The 19,715-nt window shown below is 39.5% G+C and overlaps 2 protein-coding genes across 5 annotated transcripts in view; one reads left to right on the plus strand and one right to left on the minus strand.

Annotated features, from left to right (window-relative positions):
* The window catches only part of GTF2F2 (general transcription factor IIF subunit 2), a 201,318-nt gene that overhangs the window by 136,771 nt on the left and 44,832 nt on the right, over positions 1-19,715 (minus strand). The window lies entirely within an intron of this gene.
* Positions 1,597-2,596, plus strand: KCTD4 (potassium channel tetramerization domain containing 4). Its single transcript, XM_008145557.3, has one exon. The coding sequence runs from the start codon at positions 1,674-1,676 to the stop codon at positions 2,451-2,453; it is 780 nt and encodes a 259-aa protein (XP_008143779.1). The 5' UTR covers positions 1,597-1,673; the 3' UTR covers positions 2,454-2,596.

A 19,715-nucleotide genomic window follows, 5' to 3' on the forward strand; every position in this document is an offset into this window, starting at 1 on the left:
AATGTTAAATTCAAAATATTCATAATGGCCCAGCCAGTGTTGCTCAATGGTTTGAGTGTCAGCCCACACACAGAAGTGTTGGTTGGATTCCCAGCCCTGGTTGGGGCTTGTGCGGGAGGGGGGAGGGGGGGCGATCTCTCTCTCTCTCTCTTTCTCTCCCTCCCTCCCTCCCTCCCTCCCTCCCTTCTCTCTCCCTCCCTCCCTCCCTCCCTCCCTCCCTCCCTCCCTCTCCCTCTCCCTCTTCTTCCCTCCCCCTCTGTCTCCTCCAATCAACAGCCTTACTGGCCAGGGCTAATGTAATTATTTTATGACTGAGAAATCTAACATTGTTTAGAGAACATGTGAGGTATGCATGTTAAGAAGAATCTGCTCCAATATTTCTATCAACATACTGTTGAAGAATTTAAAAATGTCTATTTTAATGTAAAATAAATATAAATCAATGTAATATAAAATCTAGTCCTATGATTCTGAAAACAATGTAGTTCCCCAGAATAATTTAGCAGTCAGACCAGTCAAATAATAGTGTATTGGGAACAATGTTCATACTTCTCATGGGCCTTTAAATTCTAGAACTGAAAGCTCAGATCACTAAAATGCATTGGAAGGCAAGTTATAAGGGAAGAAGGAACACTCACGTGTCATTCCAGTTGCCAAATTAAAAAACAAAAGCCTAGGTTATGGTCCTTCTCTCCATCCTTTGCAAACACTGAAAACAACAACAAAAATCAACTTTCCCTTGTCACTATTTTATAGTAGGTATTTTGAATTTGTCTTTTGTCTTCACAAGCACAAGTGCGCGCGTGCACACACACACAGTTATATTTTCTACATCAGCCCAAGTCTTTTGTTCAGCACTGAAGCAGGTTTAGGATGAAACAAGCTTATACATATTCTATAGGAAATATTAACCAAAAAAACATGTAAATGATTACTGCAAAGGCTATATATTTAATTTTTTACTTTTAGGGTAAAAAAACCCAGATATTTAAAAAAGTCTTCTCACTTGCTACAGATCCCAAAACCAGAATCACATACAAATACAATTAAATTCAAGTGCAATGTCACAAATAACAGGTTTAAATGTTCTCATTTGGGTTTCTTAAATAACTACACCACTGTGAAATGTGTGGCTTTTTATATAAGAGAAAATCGTATATACCTAGTTCCTTTCTCTTTAGGTTTTCTCTTTATAATTTACTTTTAAAAAATGAGACTAATTCAATATACAGTACTCTCCAGAAGATGACAATATTATTCAATATGAAGAGCCTGCCTTATTAAGTAATATCTTAGTAGACATTTAGAAATAGATTAAAAACTCACACTTAGCTGGAGAATTAAACAATTATAATTGCTTAACTGCCAAGAGAAAATTCAATTTATTCTGAGTAACTTTTATTACTTCAAAGAATATACATGAAAATCTTTTCACAACCAATTCCTTCCCTGATACAGTTAAATGCAAATTATCTTTTTCCCTCATCTTACTCCAGAGAGCTCCGCACACACAGCTGACACGCCACCTACTGCAAAACCGAGCTGACAGAGCAGCGATGCTGCTAGCACTTCCATTCCATCACCAGGCTGCAGCTGAATAAGGCGTGTTTGTGAGACAGTTTTTGTAAAAATTTCAAATCCAAGAAGAACAAGCTGAAACAGCATTTCCCAAAATGGAGTGTAAAGTAAACAGAAGAGAGAAAGAAAAGGAATATGAAGGGAAACACAACAGCCTGGAAGATGCTGACCAAGGAAAGAACCGCAAATCTGCACTGATGACCCTCAACGTGGGGGGATATTTATACATGACTCAAAAGCAAACACTGACCAAGTACCCCGACACTTTCCTTGAAGGAATAGTAAATGGGAAAATCCTCTGCCCGTTGGATGCTGATGGCCATTATTTCATAGACAGGGATGGGCTCCTCTTCAGGCACGTCCTAAACTTCCTACGAAACGGAGAACTTCTGCTGCCCGAAGGGTTTCGAGAAAATCAACTTCTCGCACAAGAAGCAGAATTCTTTCAGCTCAAGGGACTGGCAGAGGAAGTGAAATCCAGGTGGGAGAAAGAACAGCTGACATCCAGAGAGACTACTTTCTTGGAAATAACAGATAACCATGATCGCTCACAAGGACTCAGAATCTTCTGTAATGCTCCTGACTTCATATCAAAAATCAAATCTCGCATTGTTCTGGTGTCCAAAAGCAGGCTGGATGGTTTTCCAGAGGAGTTTTCAATATCGTCAAATATCATTCAATTTAAATACTTCATAAAGTCTGAAAATGGCACTCGACTTGTACTGAAGGAAGACAACACCTTTGTCTGCACCTTGGAAACTCTTAAGTTTGAGGCTATAATGATGGCTTTAAAGTGTGGTTTCAGACTGCTGACCAGCCTGGATTGTTCCAAAGGGTCAATTGTTCACAGCGATGCACTTCATTTTATCAAGTAATTACCTGTGTCACGAACAAAGGCAACAAGCATGCAGCCAGCAAGCTTCGGAAAACCACAGCATAAAGGCATCCCAAATAATGTGCTAGCTCTGTACTGAGAGCCCTGCCGCTAATCAAATACTGTGAGCTAACGGTATGTAAATTCTATTGCTAAAAATGTCCTTCTCTAGGGTTTCCTGCTGATCAGACTCTTAACTTAAAATGTAAACAGTGATCTTCTACATATTGTAAATAAAGACTGAATGCCTGTATTTGTTTATTTTTCCTTAAGCTGTCTTTTAATCAAAATGTCTTGGGTACTTCTATAATAAACAAGTATGTAAATTATCATTCATTTAAGTAAATGGTAATAAAATATTTGAAGGGGCTACAAGATTTAAAATCCTTTTTACTTATGGCAAAAATCTACAAAGAAACTGAACTGGTAAAATTAACCATTGAGAGAAACACAGATATGCAGATTTATTAAAACAGAGCATAGTGAAACCAAAAAGAGTGTAAGAAGGCATTAAAGCTATTAATTTAATTTTTAATGGTAGGCACCAAAAGCTTATTTATAATTTCTGTATTAAATACTTGAATTATAGCTGAATTGATATATTGCTGAAAATTCCTAGAAAACTGCTTGCTGAAAATAAAAAATAAAAGCACTACTAGCTTCTTTGCTTGCATTAATCATTATAATAAAAAGTTACATGTGTCACTTTAAAACAAATAGTACCACTTGATGATTTTACACAATATTATGCACGGGTGTAATGAACTGGCAGGCTAGTAACTGGATGGTCTTGCAAGTGACAAAAATCAGCAAATTTACTTCTTTGCAGGCTGAGCTCCAACACAGCACAAATAACTTCATCTCAACAGAGTATGGTATTAGAATAATACAGGCAGGAGTTCATTTTCAGAATCACCTTATCTATTCATTTTTCAAGCTCAACAATATTAAATGAACATCACTACACATTATTCTTATTCACTGAGTTGTGTTTAATTTTTTTACTTCATGCTAACTAAGAAGCTGTTTTTTTAAATTAAGTTTTATATACAGCTACCTCAATGAAATAATGTAGAAACTCACCTTTAAATGTGAGTGCATTTTTCCCTACCAAATAACAGCTAGTCATTTCTATACCACTTATTTACTTTGTATTCTAAGAATAAATTATATCTTAAATTTGCTCCTTTCAAATTTAACCATTAAAACTTGCAACTAAATCTTAATTTTTTAATAAATATTAACAAGATATTTCTGAAAATCTTTACTGAGATTACATAAATTAGCATATGTGCCAAAAGTTGGCTTACACATGTAAAATTAGAATTAGCAACAAAACTAATATTACTTCCAGTTACAACATTTAAGATAACACAAAAGGTGGCTGTACATACTAGGAGAAATATTTTAAAATCTATTATATAAAGAAGTCATTTAAAAAAATCCACATTAAAAAAACCACAATACACTTCACATCAACCATACAATTTTATGTATAACAAGAAAGAAAATGCTTCAACGAAAACATCAACTTTTCTCTTATGTACTTGAAAATTTAATGTACTTTTAAATGAGGATTTAAAGGAACTATGAAAATAGGAAAAATAGTGAAATCTACTTTAGCAGTTTAGAAATTGAACTGTTTATATACCTACTCAGCTTAGGAGTTGACTTTTCTTGGGCATTTGGACTTTGGTAATAAAAAAAACTGTAGTGATTTAATGTCAAAGCAAGATTTTCTCTAACAGAATTTCATTACAGATAATAAAAATAGCCCTGACATATCTTTTAACAGGAGAAAACTGAACAAATCTCCTTTGAAGTATTATAAGTCAGGTTTCGCATCAATTCACAAATGAGAATTTAACTGTAGTAACAAATTATTGTTGATGGAAACCACCACTTAAAGAAATTTGTCATTCATTTTTATGTCTGTCTCTAAAAAAAATATATCTGGATACATTTAAAAAATGTTTTAAATCCTCACCCAAGGATATGTGTTTGTTGATTGTTAGAGAGATAGGAAGGGAGAGAAACATCAGTTGGTTGCCTCCCATATGCTCCCCGACTGGGGATCGAACCCACAACCCTTTGGTGTACAGGATGATGATGCCCCAGCCAATGGAGCCACCCAGCCAGGGCTGTATTTGGATGTATTTAATTCCTCCTCAAGCTTTTAATAAATCATGATATCCTAAAACAATGTGATAATCTAAAAGTAAACTTGACTAGGTTGATCACTCTTGTATAACTTTTCATAAATGTATCTTTTAAAATTAAAAATTACTTGCAGTTGGACTTACATAATCATAATGTGTTGTAAGTGTAGAAAATATCTACTTTTAAATGTTACTGTTTTCTACGAATATCTGGAAATACTTTCCATTTAAAAAACTCAAGAGCCCTAGCTGGTTTGGCTCAGTGGATAGAGCACTGGCCTGCAGACCAAAGGGTCCCGGCGCGTGTAGGAAACAACCAACTGATGTGTTTCTCTCACATCGATGTTTCTCTCTGTGAAACATCTCTTCCAGTCTCTCTAAAATCACTGGAAAATATCCTCAGTGAGGATTAAACACACACACACACACACACACAACACACACACACACAACCCTCAAGAAATCATACAAAATGCCAATTGCAAGTCAGAGTAAAGCTGTCATAATATTTTTGTTTGCAGTCACTGAAGAATTTCTTCCTCAAATCTTTTCTCCAAAGAATAAATCACAAAGTGACTCTTTATCTTCTTTTTTCAGAAAACAGGTAATAAAAAGTAGGTTACTATACCTGCCATGAGCCAATCATATATACTCTTGCATTTGGGATTGTCTAACAGTGATTATAGCACTGTCCTTAAAATATGAAAAATAAAACATGGCTATGGTGTACTATATTTCTAAAATGTATATGGAAGCAAGTAGAACAAATGAAACACTTATGAGACTTTTCAAATAATTCAAGAAAGATGACTACTATCCCAGACTGAAGATGATGATACTGATTAAACTGGCTGTTACTTCTTTAAAAGAAAATTACTTTTACTTCAAATGCTATATTTAAGATGACAATAAAAGGTAACACTTACTGTTTTATCACATGCCAGCTACCAGGCTATTAACATACATTATCTCAATTAAACCTCAACTGACCCTAAGAAAGGTACTATTATTCTTTCCTTCTTACAGCTTGAAACAGAGGCTTAGAAGGCTAAGAACCTGCTGAGATCATACAGTTATCAGGAGGTAAAGGTGGAATCAAGACTTGAAACCCACATACACTAGTTCCAGAGTCAGCAGGAACCATGTCTGCTTTTGTAGGCCACTTATATCTCTAACACCTACAAACTGGCATAAAATAGGCATTTATGAAGTATGCGCTGGACACAGAATAATAAAATACAGGTTTGCTTCACTTCATAAAAATCACTTCACAATGCAGGTATTCTTTTTATTGTTAATCTTCACTGGAGGACATTTTTTCCATTGATTTTTTTTTTCCATTGATTTTTTTAGAGAGAGTGGAAGGGAGTGAATGAGGGAGTGAGGGAGGGGGATAGAAAAGGAGGAAGAGGTAAGGGGGGGGGGAGAGAGAGAGGGAGAGAGAGAGAGAGAGAAAGAAAGAGAGAGACTGACATCGATGGGAGAGAAGATACAGCAACTGGTTGCCTCCCACACTTGCCCCGACCAGGGCCAGGGATCAACCTGCAATCCAGGTAGGCGCCCTGGACTTTGAATAGAATCCGAGACCCTTCAGTGCAAAGGACAATGCTCTAATCACCAATGCTCTAATCACTGAGCCAGCAGCCAGGGCACAATGCAGAACTCTTAAAATTTGAGTGAAAAGTTCAATTTTGGGAAAGCAAATAATATTTTTAATGTGATGTTATTTAAAGAACATGACGTGAATCATTTCTCAAGAACAAAGAATATCCCAAATCTGTCTGTTGGTTAATCTAGATTTTCACATATCAGGTTAAGTGAAAATGAAGTTATCTTTTTATGACATGTATAGTCAACAGAACTGATACATTATGAAGAAAAACATACATCACAGTGAAACACGTATGGGTTCTGGAGTCAGGGTTTAAATACAATTAACTTCCACTAACTTGCTTACAGGACTGTAATCAAGATTAAAAAATACACACACACACACACACACACACACACACACACACACACACAGAGGCCCGGTGCATGAAATTCGTGCACAGAGCGGGGAGGGGCGTGTCCCTCAGCCCAGCCTGCACCCTCTTCAATCTGGGACCCCTTGAGGGATGTCCGACTGCCCGTTTAGGCCCGATCCCTCTCACAATCCAGGACTGCTGGCTCCCAACTGCTCGCCTGCCTGCCTTCCTGATTGCCCCTAACTGCTTCTGCCTGCCAGCCTGATCACCCCCTAACCACTCCCCTGCCAGCCTGATTGATGCCTAACTGCTCCCCTGCAGGCCTGGTCCCCCCCAAGTGCCCTTCCCTGCAGGCCCGGTCGCCCCCAACTTCCCTCCTCTGCCAGCCTGGTCACCCCTAACTGCCCTCCCCTGCTGGCTTGATTGCCCCCAACTGCCCTCCCTTGCAGGCCTGGTCCCTCCCAGCTGCCCTCCCCTGCTGGCCTGATCGCCCACAACTGCCCTCTCTTGCAGGCCTGGTCCCTCACAACTGCCCTCCCCTGCTGGCCATCTTGTGGTGGCCATCTTGTGTCCACATGGGGGCAGGATCTTGGACCATATGGGGGCAACCATCTTGTGTGTTGGAGTGATGGTCAATCTGCATATTACTCCTCTATTAGATAGGATAGAGGCCTGGTGCATGGGTGGGGGCCAGCTGGTTTGCCCTGAAGGGTGTCCCGGATCAGGGTGGGGGTTCCCTTGGGGCGTGGGGCAGCCTGGGCGAGGGGCCTGTGGTGGTTTGCAGGCCAGCCACCCCCACCCCCCAGTGACCCCAGCGGAGGCCCTGGTATCTGGGATTTATTTATCTTCTACAATTGAAACTTTGTAGCCTGGAGCGGAGCCAAGCCTTCTGCTCCCTCCGTGGCAGCAGCCATTTCTGTTGGGATTTATTTATCTACTCTAATTGAAACTTTGTAGCCTTAAGCGGAGGCCAAGCCAGGCCAGGGTGTGCGGAAAGCTTGGCTTCCTCCATCATCGGGGACAACCCTAGCCTCCTGCTCTCTCCAGCTCCATGGCTGCTGCCATTTTTATTGGCATTTATTTATCTTCTATAATTGAAACTTTGTAGCCTCGAGTGGAGGCCTCGGCTGGCCAAGGTGTATGGAAAGCTTGGCTTCCTCCATCGCCGGGGAAACCCAAGCCTCCCTCCTGCTCTCTCTGTGGCCGCAGCCATCTTGGTTGGGTTAATTTGTATACCTGCTCCTGACTGGCTGGTGGGCGTGGCTTGTGGGTGTAGCGGAGGTATGATCAATTTGCATATTAATCTTTTATTATATAGGATTTTATTGATTACAGAGAGGAACGGAGAGTGAGAGATAGAAATATCAATGATGAGAGAGAATCATTGATCAGCTGCCTACTACATGCCCCACATTGGGGATCAAGCCCACAACCCGGACGGGAAATCGAACCGTGAACTCCTGATTCATAGGTCAATGCTTACCACTGAGCCAAGATTTTTAACATTCTCAGAGTGAAATGGAGATAATAATGATTAATTGATAGAGTTTTGATAAAGCTTAAATTAAATTCTAAATTATCTATAAAGTGCCTCACCCATCACAGACTTTCAATAAGCACTGATTATTATCCTGTGTAAAGGTATCTTCATGACGTAACCATGAATAATAGGCACAAAAATGCACATGCACATTAAGACTTTCAACTTAGATATAAACAGAATGGATAACTTTTAACAAACACAGGCTTAATACTGTGATGAATACTATAAGATATAGAATATACTTTAAATTGCTACATGCAAATACAGTTTTCAATTGTATTAGTTTAAAATTACATATGAAGTTTCTTGGGACGTCATCTTCTCTAGCTTCATGTACAAAAACCATAAGAACAAAATTATTATTGCAGCTGCTTCTTCAGCAATTTAAAATCAGTAAGCAGTAATATATGTGATAACACAATCTTAAAGATACCCCTATCTACTAAATTGTGCTTAACTGTCTTAAATTGCAACGATGTCAATCAAGGTTAAAATTAGAGTATCTGAACAACATAAACTGATGAACTAAAATAGATCCAGAGACACAGAAGCAAACCGTTCAATCTCAGGGGGAAGGCGGGGAGGGGGGTGTTGAGAGATCAACCAAAGGACTTGTATGCATGCATATAAGCATAACCCATGGACACGGTCAGTAGGGGTGAGGGCATATGCTGGGGGGGGGGGGGGGTAATGGGGAGAGGTCAATGGGGAGGGAAAAGGATTCATATGTAATACTTTAAACAATAAAGAATTAAAACAAGTAAGAATATCTGAATCATAATTATCCTATATAATAAAAGGCTAATATGCAAATTGACCCAACAGAGGAATGACTGGTTGCTATGATGCGCACTGACCACCAGGGGGCAGAGGCTTAATGCAGGAGCTGCCTCCTGTTGGTTAGTACACCTCCCACAGGGGGAGCGCCGCTCAGCCAGAAGCCAGGCTCACAGCTGGCGAGCGCAGCAGCCATGACAACGCTAAGGATGAGCCATCAGTCTGACATCCCCTGAGGGCTCCCAGACTGCTAGAGGGCGCAGGCCGGGCTGAGGAACCACCCTCCCCACCTGTGCACAAATTTTGTGCACTGGGCCTCTAGTCCTTGATAAGCAGAGATGTAACATGGACTACCCGAAACAGAATACAACTTAGAAATTACTTGTATTTAGCTTTGAAATATATAATGGCTACGTCTGTAGTTGACTTCCTAATCATATTTTGCTTAAACTAATATTAAAATTAATTTGCTTCTGTGAACAAACACCCAGGGAGTAGTGATAAAGAAAGGTATACTGGCCCTAGCCAGTTTGGCTCAGTGAATAAAGCGTCAGCCGACAGACTGAAGAGTCCCGGGTTCGATTTTGGTCAAGGGCACATGCCCAAGTTATGGGCTCGATCTCCAGTAGGGGGTGTGCAGGAGGCAGCTGATCAATGATTCTCATCATTGATGTTTCTCTCTCCCTCTCCCTTCCTCTCTGAAATCAATAAAAATATATTTCTTTTAAAAAAGGAAAAAAGATAGAAAAAGAAAAGTATACCAGGTAGAGAGAAATATCTAAGATAAAATTTAAATTTGCCTAAAATAATTTATAAAGAGGTGACTGTATTCCTAATTCTCTTGATAAAAATACATAATAGTTCAAGAATTTCTATCAAGTGACAGAAATTACTGATAAGAATATTTTAAACTATTATAAGTTACCCACGTTTAACTAAATTTCCCAACAATGCAAAAATATACATTAAGCCTTTTGTATATAAAATGTGGAAACTAGTTTTATTTAAGTCATTTGAGAAAAAATACTGAATTGGATATTAAAGAGTAAGATAAAAATATATTTCTTTATTATATATCTTTAAAAACTGTTTCCTAGCATAAAATATAAATTCATCAAATGATACAATACCTGAAGTGTCATATAAATAGTATGACAAGTTTTTCCAAACCCAGATTCTAAGTATTCAGTGACATTTAAAAGCAAGTTTTAGTATAGATATATCTTTTTTAAAACAACAATACACAATCCAGTTAAGTTTTAAAAATTCCTTTTTGAAGACAGGCCCAACTTTTCAAAAGTAATTCTGATTGCTGTTCTCTAGGATGTTTAGCACATTTTTACATCATTACAATAAAATTGAGCAAGTACACTGATTTCTTCTTAATTCCACCCCCATTGATTTTGCTTCATGACAGATGTTTATTAATTAATTTTTAAGGCTAAGAGTTTTTAAATGATACTAACTTTAATCTCAATTGTTGCTTGAATTTGGTAACTTTCTACGACTTAACACGGTTTAAAAAAAACTAGAGCATTTAGCATTTACTTTACATAGCATACCATTTGATAAATTTTTATTTATATATTTTTTTTTGGGGGGGGGAAAACACATATTAGAAATAAGTATGCATGCAGACACCCATGATCATACATTCTAACATTTTTACATACTTTTCCTATCTATGTATAGATATTAAAAAAAACACATTTATAGAAAGAAAAAGAATGTATAACTCCTGCTTGGCTGTATGCACAAATAATTATTAATTAAGGTTTGATAATTACGGGAGAGAAAACAGCAAACAAAAGAATCTAAAAGTCACAGGTGACTGATTTATAAAACATACCAAAAAAAGTCAACTGCAGACATCTGTGATAAATATGTTTGTTACAACAATATTACAAAAAATAACGCACTGCAATTCAGTATATAAATATTCAGCTATCTTGAAAACTGGAAGCAGGAGTTATTTTTTTGTTCCCAGTTATATTTATATTTGGTTCCCAGGTAAATATAACTTCTCCTCTTCTATCTTATCAACATTTAGATTATTTGAATACTAGAGGCCTGATGCATGAAAATTTGTGTAAGAGTAGGCCTTCCTTCCCCGGTTGCCGGCACCGGCTTCCCTCCGGCACCCAGGACCTGGGCTGCTTCCCTCCTCCAGCCACCCACAGGCACCTGGGCCGCCCGCAGGCACCTGGGACCCCGGCTGGCTTCCCTCGGGCGGCCCACAGGCAGGAACCCCGGCCGGGTCAGGAATGACGTCTGGTCTAATTAGCATATTATCCTTTTATTATTATAGATAAGGTTGACTGTACTTAAGAGGCAAGAAACGGAGGTTTAACTATATCTCTTGCTAATAAAAGAACAAAAATTGTATATTGTAAAATTTACTAAACGATGAGTATATAGAAAAATAACAAAGCTAGATATAAAAACTTAAAATAGTTAACACTTAGGTATTTGGTGAAGCCAACACTACGCATTAAGTAAAAGCATTCCCAGTCTTCATTCAGTATCACACTAAGACTAAATATAACTAAAGGATATAATAAAATATTTTAAGTAGAATTACTTTTAATTCTCTTTATCTTAATATGTACCAAAACAATGGTCTTTTTGGTTTAAGACAATGGGAAAGAAAAGCGGTTGAGAATTTAAAAATCAAAGTAAAAAGAGACATATCAACTCCACCAATGTTAAGAATTGCTAAATAAGTAAAAACACTGAAACCTCTTCTACAGAAATGAATGGTTTTCCAACAAGGGAATAGCTACTACTTTGTACCTTTTCCCTTCAAAGAAATCATCTATGGTTGTTTCTGTAAGTTTCAGGAATTATAAAAGTCACTTCCTTGGTAAAGAATATGAAAGAGTGGAAAAATAAGAAAAAGTGGAATGCGCTGATAATCTGTCCTTTTAGCAGAGATTATAAAAATGCCTGGCATTCGCTGAGGTGTTTGTTACTAGGTTTCAGGCACAGTACTCAGTATTTTACATGCATTATCTCCTTTAAAGTGAGGTGCAGAGACTGCTAATTAATCCAATACCCATTCTTCTCTGCTTTGTTAGTAACTGAATCCTGGTTCAGTGTGGCAATTGTATCCAGATAAAAGCCTGTATTTCCCAGTGTTCTGTGGCTACTAGGTGCGGCCAAGTTATCAAGTTCTGACCACGGGAATATATGCAAAAACTCATAGGGTGTGACTTTTGGATATGGTCCTGTAAAGGGTTATAAAGCCAGGCGAACCTTTTGCTTTGTTCTATTGCTTCCATTTTGCTGCCTGGGATGTTGATGTGATGATTATTAATTGCAGAAGTCAGTCTGCATCACCTTCAGGATGGAAGCCTCAAACTAATGATAGCAGACAGTGCTAATAACCATGGAATCGCCATCCCAGAACTGGACTTCTAACATCAGAATTTCCTTTACAAAGAAAAATATGTTTAATCACTGCTATTTGGGATGCCTGTTAATCATAAGAGGTAAGAGCTGGGAAGAACCCCTGTTTTACAGATGAGTGAACAGATCCATGGAGTTAAGCAACTTGCCACAGTCACACGGCTAGTAAGCCACCTCAAAAGTGCCAAGCTTTTGACCACTGTGTGATACCTCCTTCAGACTGGAAACCAGCAACTCAGTAAGAGACTCAGCAGAGAACATAAGCCTTGAAAAAGGTAAGATAATGTTAAAGAAAGACTGGCAGTTCCATTCATTAGACTAGGTCAAGACTTGGCTTAAAATACTGGAATAAGTTAACCAAGAGGGAATCCAGTCAGTCTAGTGAGTTTGGAAGAAGAAAAAACTAGGACAAAGAACCCAATTCTGAGACATGTGGGGGCTACGACCACAGAAAGGAAAAGGGGGTGACTCATAGGTCAGGGAATAAATCTAACCAAGAAAGAAACCCCTGTGAGCTAGGCAAATTTTCCTCATTCAGGTACAGAATCACTACTGGATTAAATCCAGAATAGCTACCTGGGAATTACCACCAAACTAATTTTTAGAAATGAACTAAAAATTCTTATGGGAACAACTAAGGAAAATAATATATTTAAGCAACTGTGGAATGGAGAGGGTATTTATATACTAGTTAAGCAAAGGAACAACTTTACAGAGTTCCGAGATACAATCAACTTTTGTACCATATTCCCCTCCCTCGCTTTGGGGATGGAGGAGGAGTGTGAAGGTGGATGGAGAAGGGCACAATCCTCCTCTGTTTCCTTGTAGTTTTGAGCAATTAAAAACTGCTTAGGATCTAAAGCATCTGGTATGCTGTTTTAGAGTTCTCTTGGAAGGAGTGAAGTAAACTAAGAAAGATAAATGTAGTCTGAAAAATGGAACTGGTGGAAGACAGGCATTGCCAATTTTTAAGAAACAGTAAGTAAGGGATGAATGAAGAAAGAGTTACATAAAATGCTATCTTCAGACAGAGAGAAAGAAGAGTCTGAGGCTTTAACCAGCAGGGCAGCCATTGTTCCCTAACTGGCTAATATTACCATCTTCAAGTTTCTAAATTAATAACTCTGTGGTAAACTACTCAAACAATTAGATACCGCCCCCCCCCCTCCAATATGTCAACAGAAGGATCAAGAAAAGCTACTGCTTGTATTTTTACACTAATGCTAAAGCTAACATACTTAAAAAAAATCATGCACTACTTTCCAATAATGCATACTAGTAAACTATGGGACAGACATAATCTTGTGCTGCAGATTTCATTCCCAGGTTCCCAATCAAATATCATATAACCCACAGAGTCAGCTTCAGGAGAAACCCTAATCAATGCAGAAATAGTAAACTGTAACTCTAGTTAGGGAGGCCCTAATCCAATGTGCCTGGTGTCCTTATAAGAAGAAACTTGGTCAACCAGAGACACACCAGGTGTACATGTGCAGAGGAACAACCATATAAAGAGGCAGCATGAGGGTGGCCATCTGCATGCCCAGGAGAGAGGCCTCAGAAGAAACTAAATCTGACAGCACCTTAATATTGGACTTCTGGTTTCCAGAACTGTGAAAAAATGTATTTGTTGTTTAAGCCACTTAGTCTGTGGTATTTTGTTATGGCAGCCCTAGCAAACTAACACAATATGATTTAACACATGTGATCTAATTTTTCGAACCAACTAAGAGATCTGGTTGATGGATTTTTAATAAAATGTGTGTTCCTCTTGTGCTTTGCTTTCTTTGTTAATATTTTTATCGAAATACAATCTACATTTTAAAAAAAATACACAAATCATAAATTTATAGCTTTGATGAATTTTCATAAAGTGAACACATCCATGTAACCACTACTCCAATCAAAATATAGAACACTGTACTATCCTATATAATAAAAGGCTAATATGCAAATTGACCGAACAGCAGAATGTCTGGTTGCTATGGCGTGCACTGACCACCAGGGGGCAGATGCTCAACGCAGGAGTTGCCCCCTGGTGGTCAGGAGCCAGAAGCCAGGCTCATGGCTGGCAAGCGCAGCGGTGATGGCGGGAGCCTCTCCCACATCCACAGCAGTGCCAAGGATGTCTGACTGATGGCTTAGGCCCGCTCCCCACAAGGAGTGGGCCTAAGCCATCAGTCAGACATCCCCCAAGGGTTCCCAGACTGTGAGAGGGCGCAAGCCAGGCTGAGGGACATCCCCTGAGTGCACGAATTTCGTGCACTGGGCCTCTAGTCAACAATAAAAAACAAATAAAATATAGAACACTGGTAGCTGTGCTTTGATTTTTAATTCATGGATTCAATATTAAATTTTCTGTACTAATCTCTTATATATCCTGAGTAATTTTGGTTCCTTCCTAATATTATTTATTTTTTTAACTTTTAAGCAAAAGTGTTACAGTGGACACAACCAGTACTGTTTAGAAATGCTGCAATATTAGAAACATTAAAATTCTTAAAGACTAACATGTTAAAAAAATAAAACTACGAGTCATATTTCCAGTTTAAAACATTTATTTTTCTTATTTTTTAACATGAAGAGACTCTGGTTATCTTTGTGAGACACACAGTTGAATAAACTTATTACATAGGCTCCAATTAACTTTTCTTTCTCTCACTTAATGCCTTTTAATATTTTTTTTTCTGACAACAGTTAGAAGCAAGTAATGGCTTTTGTGGAAAGTGAATGTCAGTTGAATCAATGATGCAGTTAATTTATTTGAATTATTTTTCATGAATTTTGTAGTCTTGAAATGAAACTATTTCCAAAAAATGAGGTTTTTCAGTTAATGCAGTATATTTTTCCCTTGCACGTGTCTTCCTCAGTAAATTATATTCTAATGGCTTTTAGGAATATAGAGAACCTGCATATATAAAAGACTAGTGGTTATAAGTCAGAAATAGGGATGATAGGTGGTATCTGAGAAAACCTTCTTGAGACTGCAACGACTGTTAATGGCAGAATTAAAGAAGTCCAAATGAAGAGAAGGGTAGGGATGTTTACCCAGTGGGACTGAGGGAGGTTGTAATGAAGCCCAGAGAAGGCACTAGCAGTGTGCTCAGTCACAGAGGGTGGGAGGAGAGATAGCTGAGGAAGATGATGGTGCTCAGAATGGTAAAAGGAGCTGACTGGGAAGCAGCAGAAATAGGCAGCAATTAAGAGGAGAGAAAGCAACGCTTGCAGTGACAGCCATAAAAAAAAATGGTATGCTCCCAAGATACCATTTTTATACATGTTAGATACATGTTAGATACATGTTAGCTTCCTATTTAAATCTAGCTGAACCTCAGTCTTAGGATATTTGGGTCTATTAAAGTATACTGCATTATACCCCAAGTATTACATTAGGGTTTTAAATCATTTGGATGCACAGAGTTTCAAAGAGAAGGCAGAGGATCAAAGAACACATCAGGTCTCTCTCTCTCTCTCAAAAAAAAAAAAAAAAAAAAAGACAGAAGCTGACTCGGAGACAAGGTTTTAAAGTTCAGGTAGTCTATTTCCAAAGTGACCCCGGAAAACTGAAAGAGAACTGGGGAAAGACACGAAGAGGAAAGAAGTCAGTAAGGAGATGAGTTTAGAACACTGGTACTAGCTGTGTACCACTGTGGAAAACCGTTGCTTAACCCTGCTGCAGAACTCGGGAAGACAGGTTAAGACGTGTGCCTGGAGTTATCTATCCCACATGAGGTTACGAGAGCTGGGTATTTAGTATACACACACCAGCTCCTGTCAGATACTGGTTGAGGCTGCTCCCAGAGGGTGTGTTAATGTCCTGGCAGTTCTGACCTGCCCTCCAGATGGGCAGAGGAGCTGCCAGAGAGAAAGCTCCCAGGCAGAGACAGAGATGCTAAGATTTAGCTCCCAGGCAGAGATGGAGACGCTAAGATTTAGTATGCACAGAAATGAAAGGGGCTGAAGGACTATGGGCAGGCACTGACAGCATCTCAGGCATCTATACCACAGTCCCTGGTCCATGGGAGTCTGTCCCTAATTTGGGAATGAAAGAAACATCACTCTTTACATAGAGGCTATGAAAAAAAGGGATTGAGAACTGCTCTAAATGTCCTCAGACATTTGCCATTGCTAAACAGTATAGGTGTTTCTCTCAAGAAACTGCTTAACAATGACACGCAAGTTATAGAGTAAGAAAAAAATTCTGCATAGTAAAAGAAACGGATGCAGTCAACAGCCCTGTGTGGTTTGCTTTTTTTCTCTCTGAGCAGAGAAGGCTAGAAGAGAAGGCCACAACTTCCAACCATAAAATATATTTTAAAGAAAGGCTCTTTTAGAGGGAACCAAATATATCTATACTAATAAAAGGGTAATATGCTAATTAGATCAGATAGGCTGGATGTCTTGTCCTTCCTGACAAAGCCAGGGGTGTGGCTGGCCTGCAAACCGCCTGTGGCCCCTTGCCCAGGCCGGCTCCGCCCCCCAGCGGGGACCCCCACCCCAATGGGGGTGTGGCCAGCCTGCAAACCCTTGGTAGCCCTAAGCCCAGGCCGGCCACGCCCCCCAGCAGGGACCCCCCACACCAATCGGGGGCATGGCCGTCCTGCAAACTGACGGAGGCATCTCACACAGGCCAGCCCCACCCCCAGTGGGGACCCCCACCCTGATCAGGGGCATGGCCAACCTGCAAACCCCGTGGCCCCTTGCCCTGGCTGACCCCACCCCCCAGCACGGACCCCCAACCTGATCTGGGGCCCCCTTCAGGGCAGGCCAGCCAGTCCCCACCCATGCACCAGGCCTCTATCCTATATAATAAAAGGGTAATATGCAAACTGACCATAAGGGCAGAATAACCAGAATGGCCACTGGACCAGTCACTATGAGGCGCATTGACCACCTCTTGGTCCCTTTCCCCGGCCATCAGGCACTGATCACCCGATGGTGAACGGGGAACCAGGGGTAGGTGGCGGCAGGGGGAGGGGCTGGCTGTGGGCAGTGGGGGAAGATGGCCCTGATCACAGGGCAGGCCTAGGGACCGTACCTGCGCACAAATTTCATGCATCGGGTCTCTAGTATCTATATAAACAGTATGTGTCTGTAGAGTTTTCCCCCTCCTTCTTTTGGAATCGCTAACGACACCATATAAGCAAGAAACTGGACTGATGCACATACAGAGCCCTTAAAAAACAAAGACGTCAGCTGCATTTCTTTCACACACAGCAGCCTTTCAGAGTTGCTGGCAGGCTCTGTCAGTGCTTCGCCTCCGGCCAGGCCACAGCTGCCTATTTCTAACAGTTGGTAAGGACGTGGAAGAATGAGGTTTTATTTCACAACTTAAAAAAATGTTTACTACGTCATTTTGCACTGAGCCACACAGGCTGCGCGGTTATGTATTTCTTATAAAACAATCCTGATGGAGACATGTACTGAAGAATTTAAGGATGGAATGATGTGAATTATTTTCTTTAAAATAATCCAGTGAGGTACAAAAGGGCAGTGGCTGGGGTATAGCTGAAACAGGAATGACCACATGTTGATAACCTGAGTTGGATGATAGGTACATTAAAGTTCACTATACTATTTCCCTACTTTTATATATGCTTTAAAATTTTCCACAATGAAAGTTAAAAAGAAAGGGGGGAGAGGGGAGAGAGTGGGATGGGAAAGAAAATAAAGTGTATTTTTCTTTTTCTGGTAAACTTTTGTGAGAAAGAAGCAGAGAAGGCATATCTTTCTAAACGTAAAAATTTTTTCAAAAGTAGTGAAATGTTTAAAACACCATATTTATTGCTCCATAAATTTTCTTCAGTCAGGACTTGTACAGAATAAGAAAACTGTGCTTTTATGATCGTGGTAAACACCCAAATTTGTTTTAAAGGAGCAATCTGACAAACAATGGCTAGTGAAAAAATAGGGTACTTAAGAGTAGGTATTTTTAAAAAACAGAAGATGAGACCTCAAAAACAGTCTCCTGTAAGGACTTAGATTTCTTCTGATATGACAAAAGAGAAGTAAAAAGACAGGAGGAGGGACAGGATGAAAGAATAAGAGGAAAACAACAAAAACGACCACTGGGGAGGTGAACATTTACAGAACTCCCCCCACCTCCCATTGTCCAGTTTTGCTTTCTGTGGTTTCAGTCACCCGCAGTCAACTGCTATCCAGAAATATTAAATTAAAAATTCCAGAAATGCACAACTCGTAACGTTTAAATCGCATGTTCTGAACAGCATGATGAATCTCAAGCCATCCCTCTGCCCAGTGCATCCACATGTATGCGCTCCCCGCCCACCAGTTACTTAGTAGCTGTCTAGGTTATCAGATAAACTGTCTCCATGTCACAGTGCTTGTGTGCACATAACTCTTATTTTACTTAATAATGTTCCCAGCCCTAGCCAGTTTGGCTTAGTTGATACAGCATCAGCCTGTGAACTGAAGGGTCCCAGGTTCAATTCCAGTCAAGGCACATGCCCAGGTTGCAGGCTTGGTCCCCAGGAGGGGGCGTGCAGGAGGCAGCCGATCAATGATTCTCTTGCATCATTGATGTTTCTATCTTTTTCTCCCTCTCCCTTCCTCTCTGAAATCAATAAAAAACATATTTAAAAAATAATGTCCCCAAAGCCACTGACATAACTTGTATTACAGTATACGGCTATAATTGTTCTATGTTATTATTAATCTCACACTGTACCTAATTTATAAATTAAACTTTATCATAGGTATGTATGTATATGGAAAAACATAGTGTACTACCCATAGTTTCACACATCCATTGGGGGTCTTGGAATGTTACCCCTACAGATGGGGGTGAGAGAGGGAGACTACTGTATTTTATAACTTTAATAATATCATCAGTAGCTATAATAAATTGCTTGTCCACTAAAAATAATATCGTTTCTCTTATATTGGAACAGGATTTCTATTCTCTTTGGGCTGAATAACTCTTTGTTGTGAGGGGTTGTTCGTGTACAGCAGGATGTCCTGATCATTAGATGCCAGTAATACACTCTAAGTTGTGACAATAAAAAATGTCTCCAGATGCTGCCAAGGTTGCCCTTAGGTGAGAATCACTACACTAGACATCTACATCTAGAAAGTGGCAGGTTAAAAACATAGCCATAATCTGCGGACAATGATCAGACAGATTATTTTCATTTCTGCAGGACAAACCAATAGGGAATTTATGAAGGAACTACTACAGTGTATAGTAAGTGAAACTATATATCACAGTAATATACAGCCCTGTAGAGCCTTTGGGGATAAAATTCAGCAGGGCAATGAGGGGTACAATATATATGAATAAAGTAAAATTATATCCTTTAATAAAAGTAACTTGCTCTAATCACTGACAGCACATTAAAAAATCTACCATAACGCCAGGGGAGGGGAAGGAAGAAATCTACCATAAATCC

Source organism: Eptesicus fuscus, chromosome 8 (assembly GCF_027574615.1).
Source record: "Eptesicus fuscus isolate TK198812 chromosome 8, DD_ASM_mEF_20220401, whole genome shotgun sequence".
In the NCBI taxonomy this organism is placed as follows: Eukaryota; Metazoa; Chordata; class Mammalia; order Chiroptera; family Vespertilionidae; genus Eptesicus; species Eptesicus fuscus.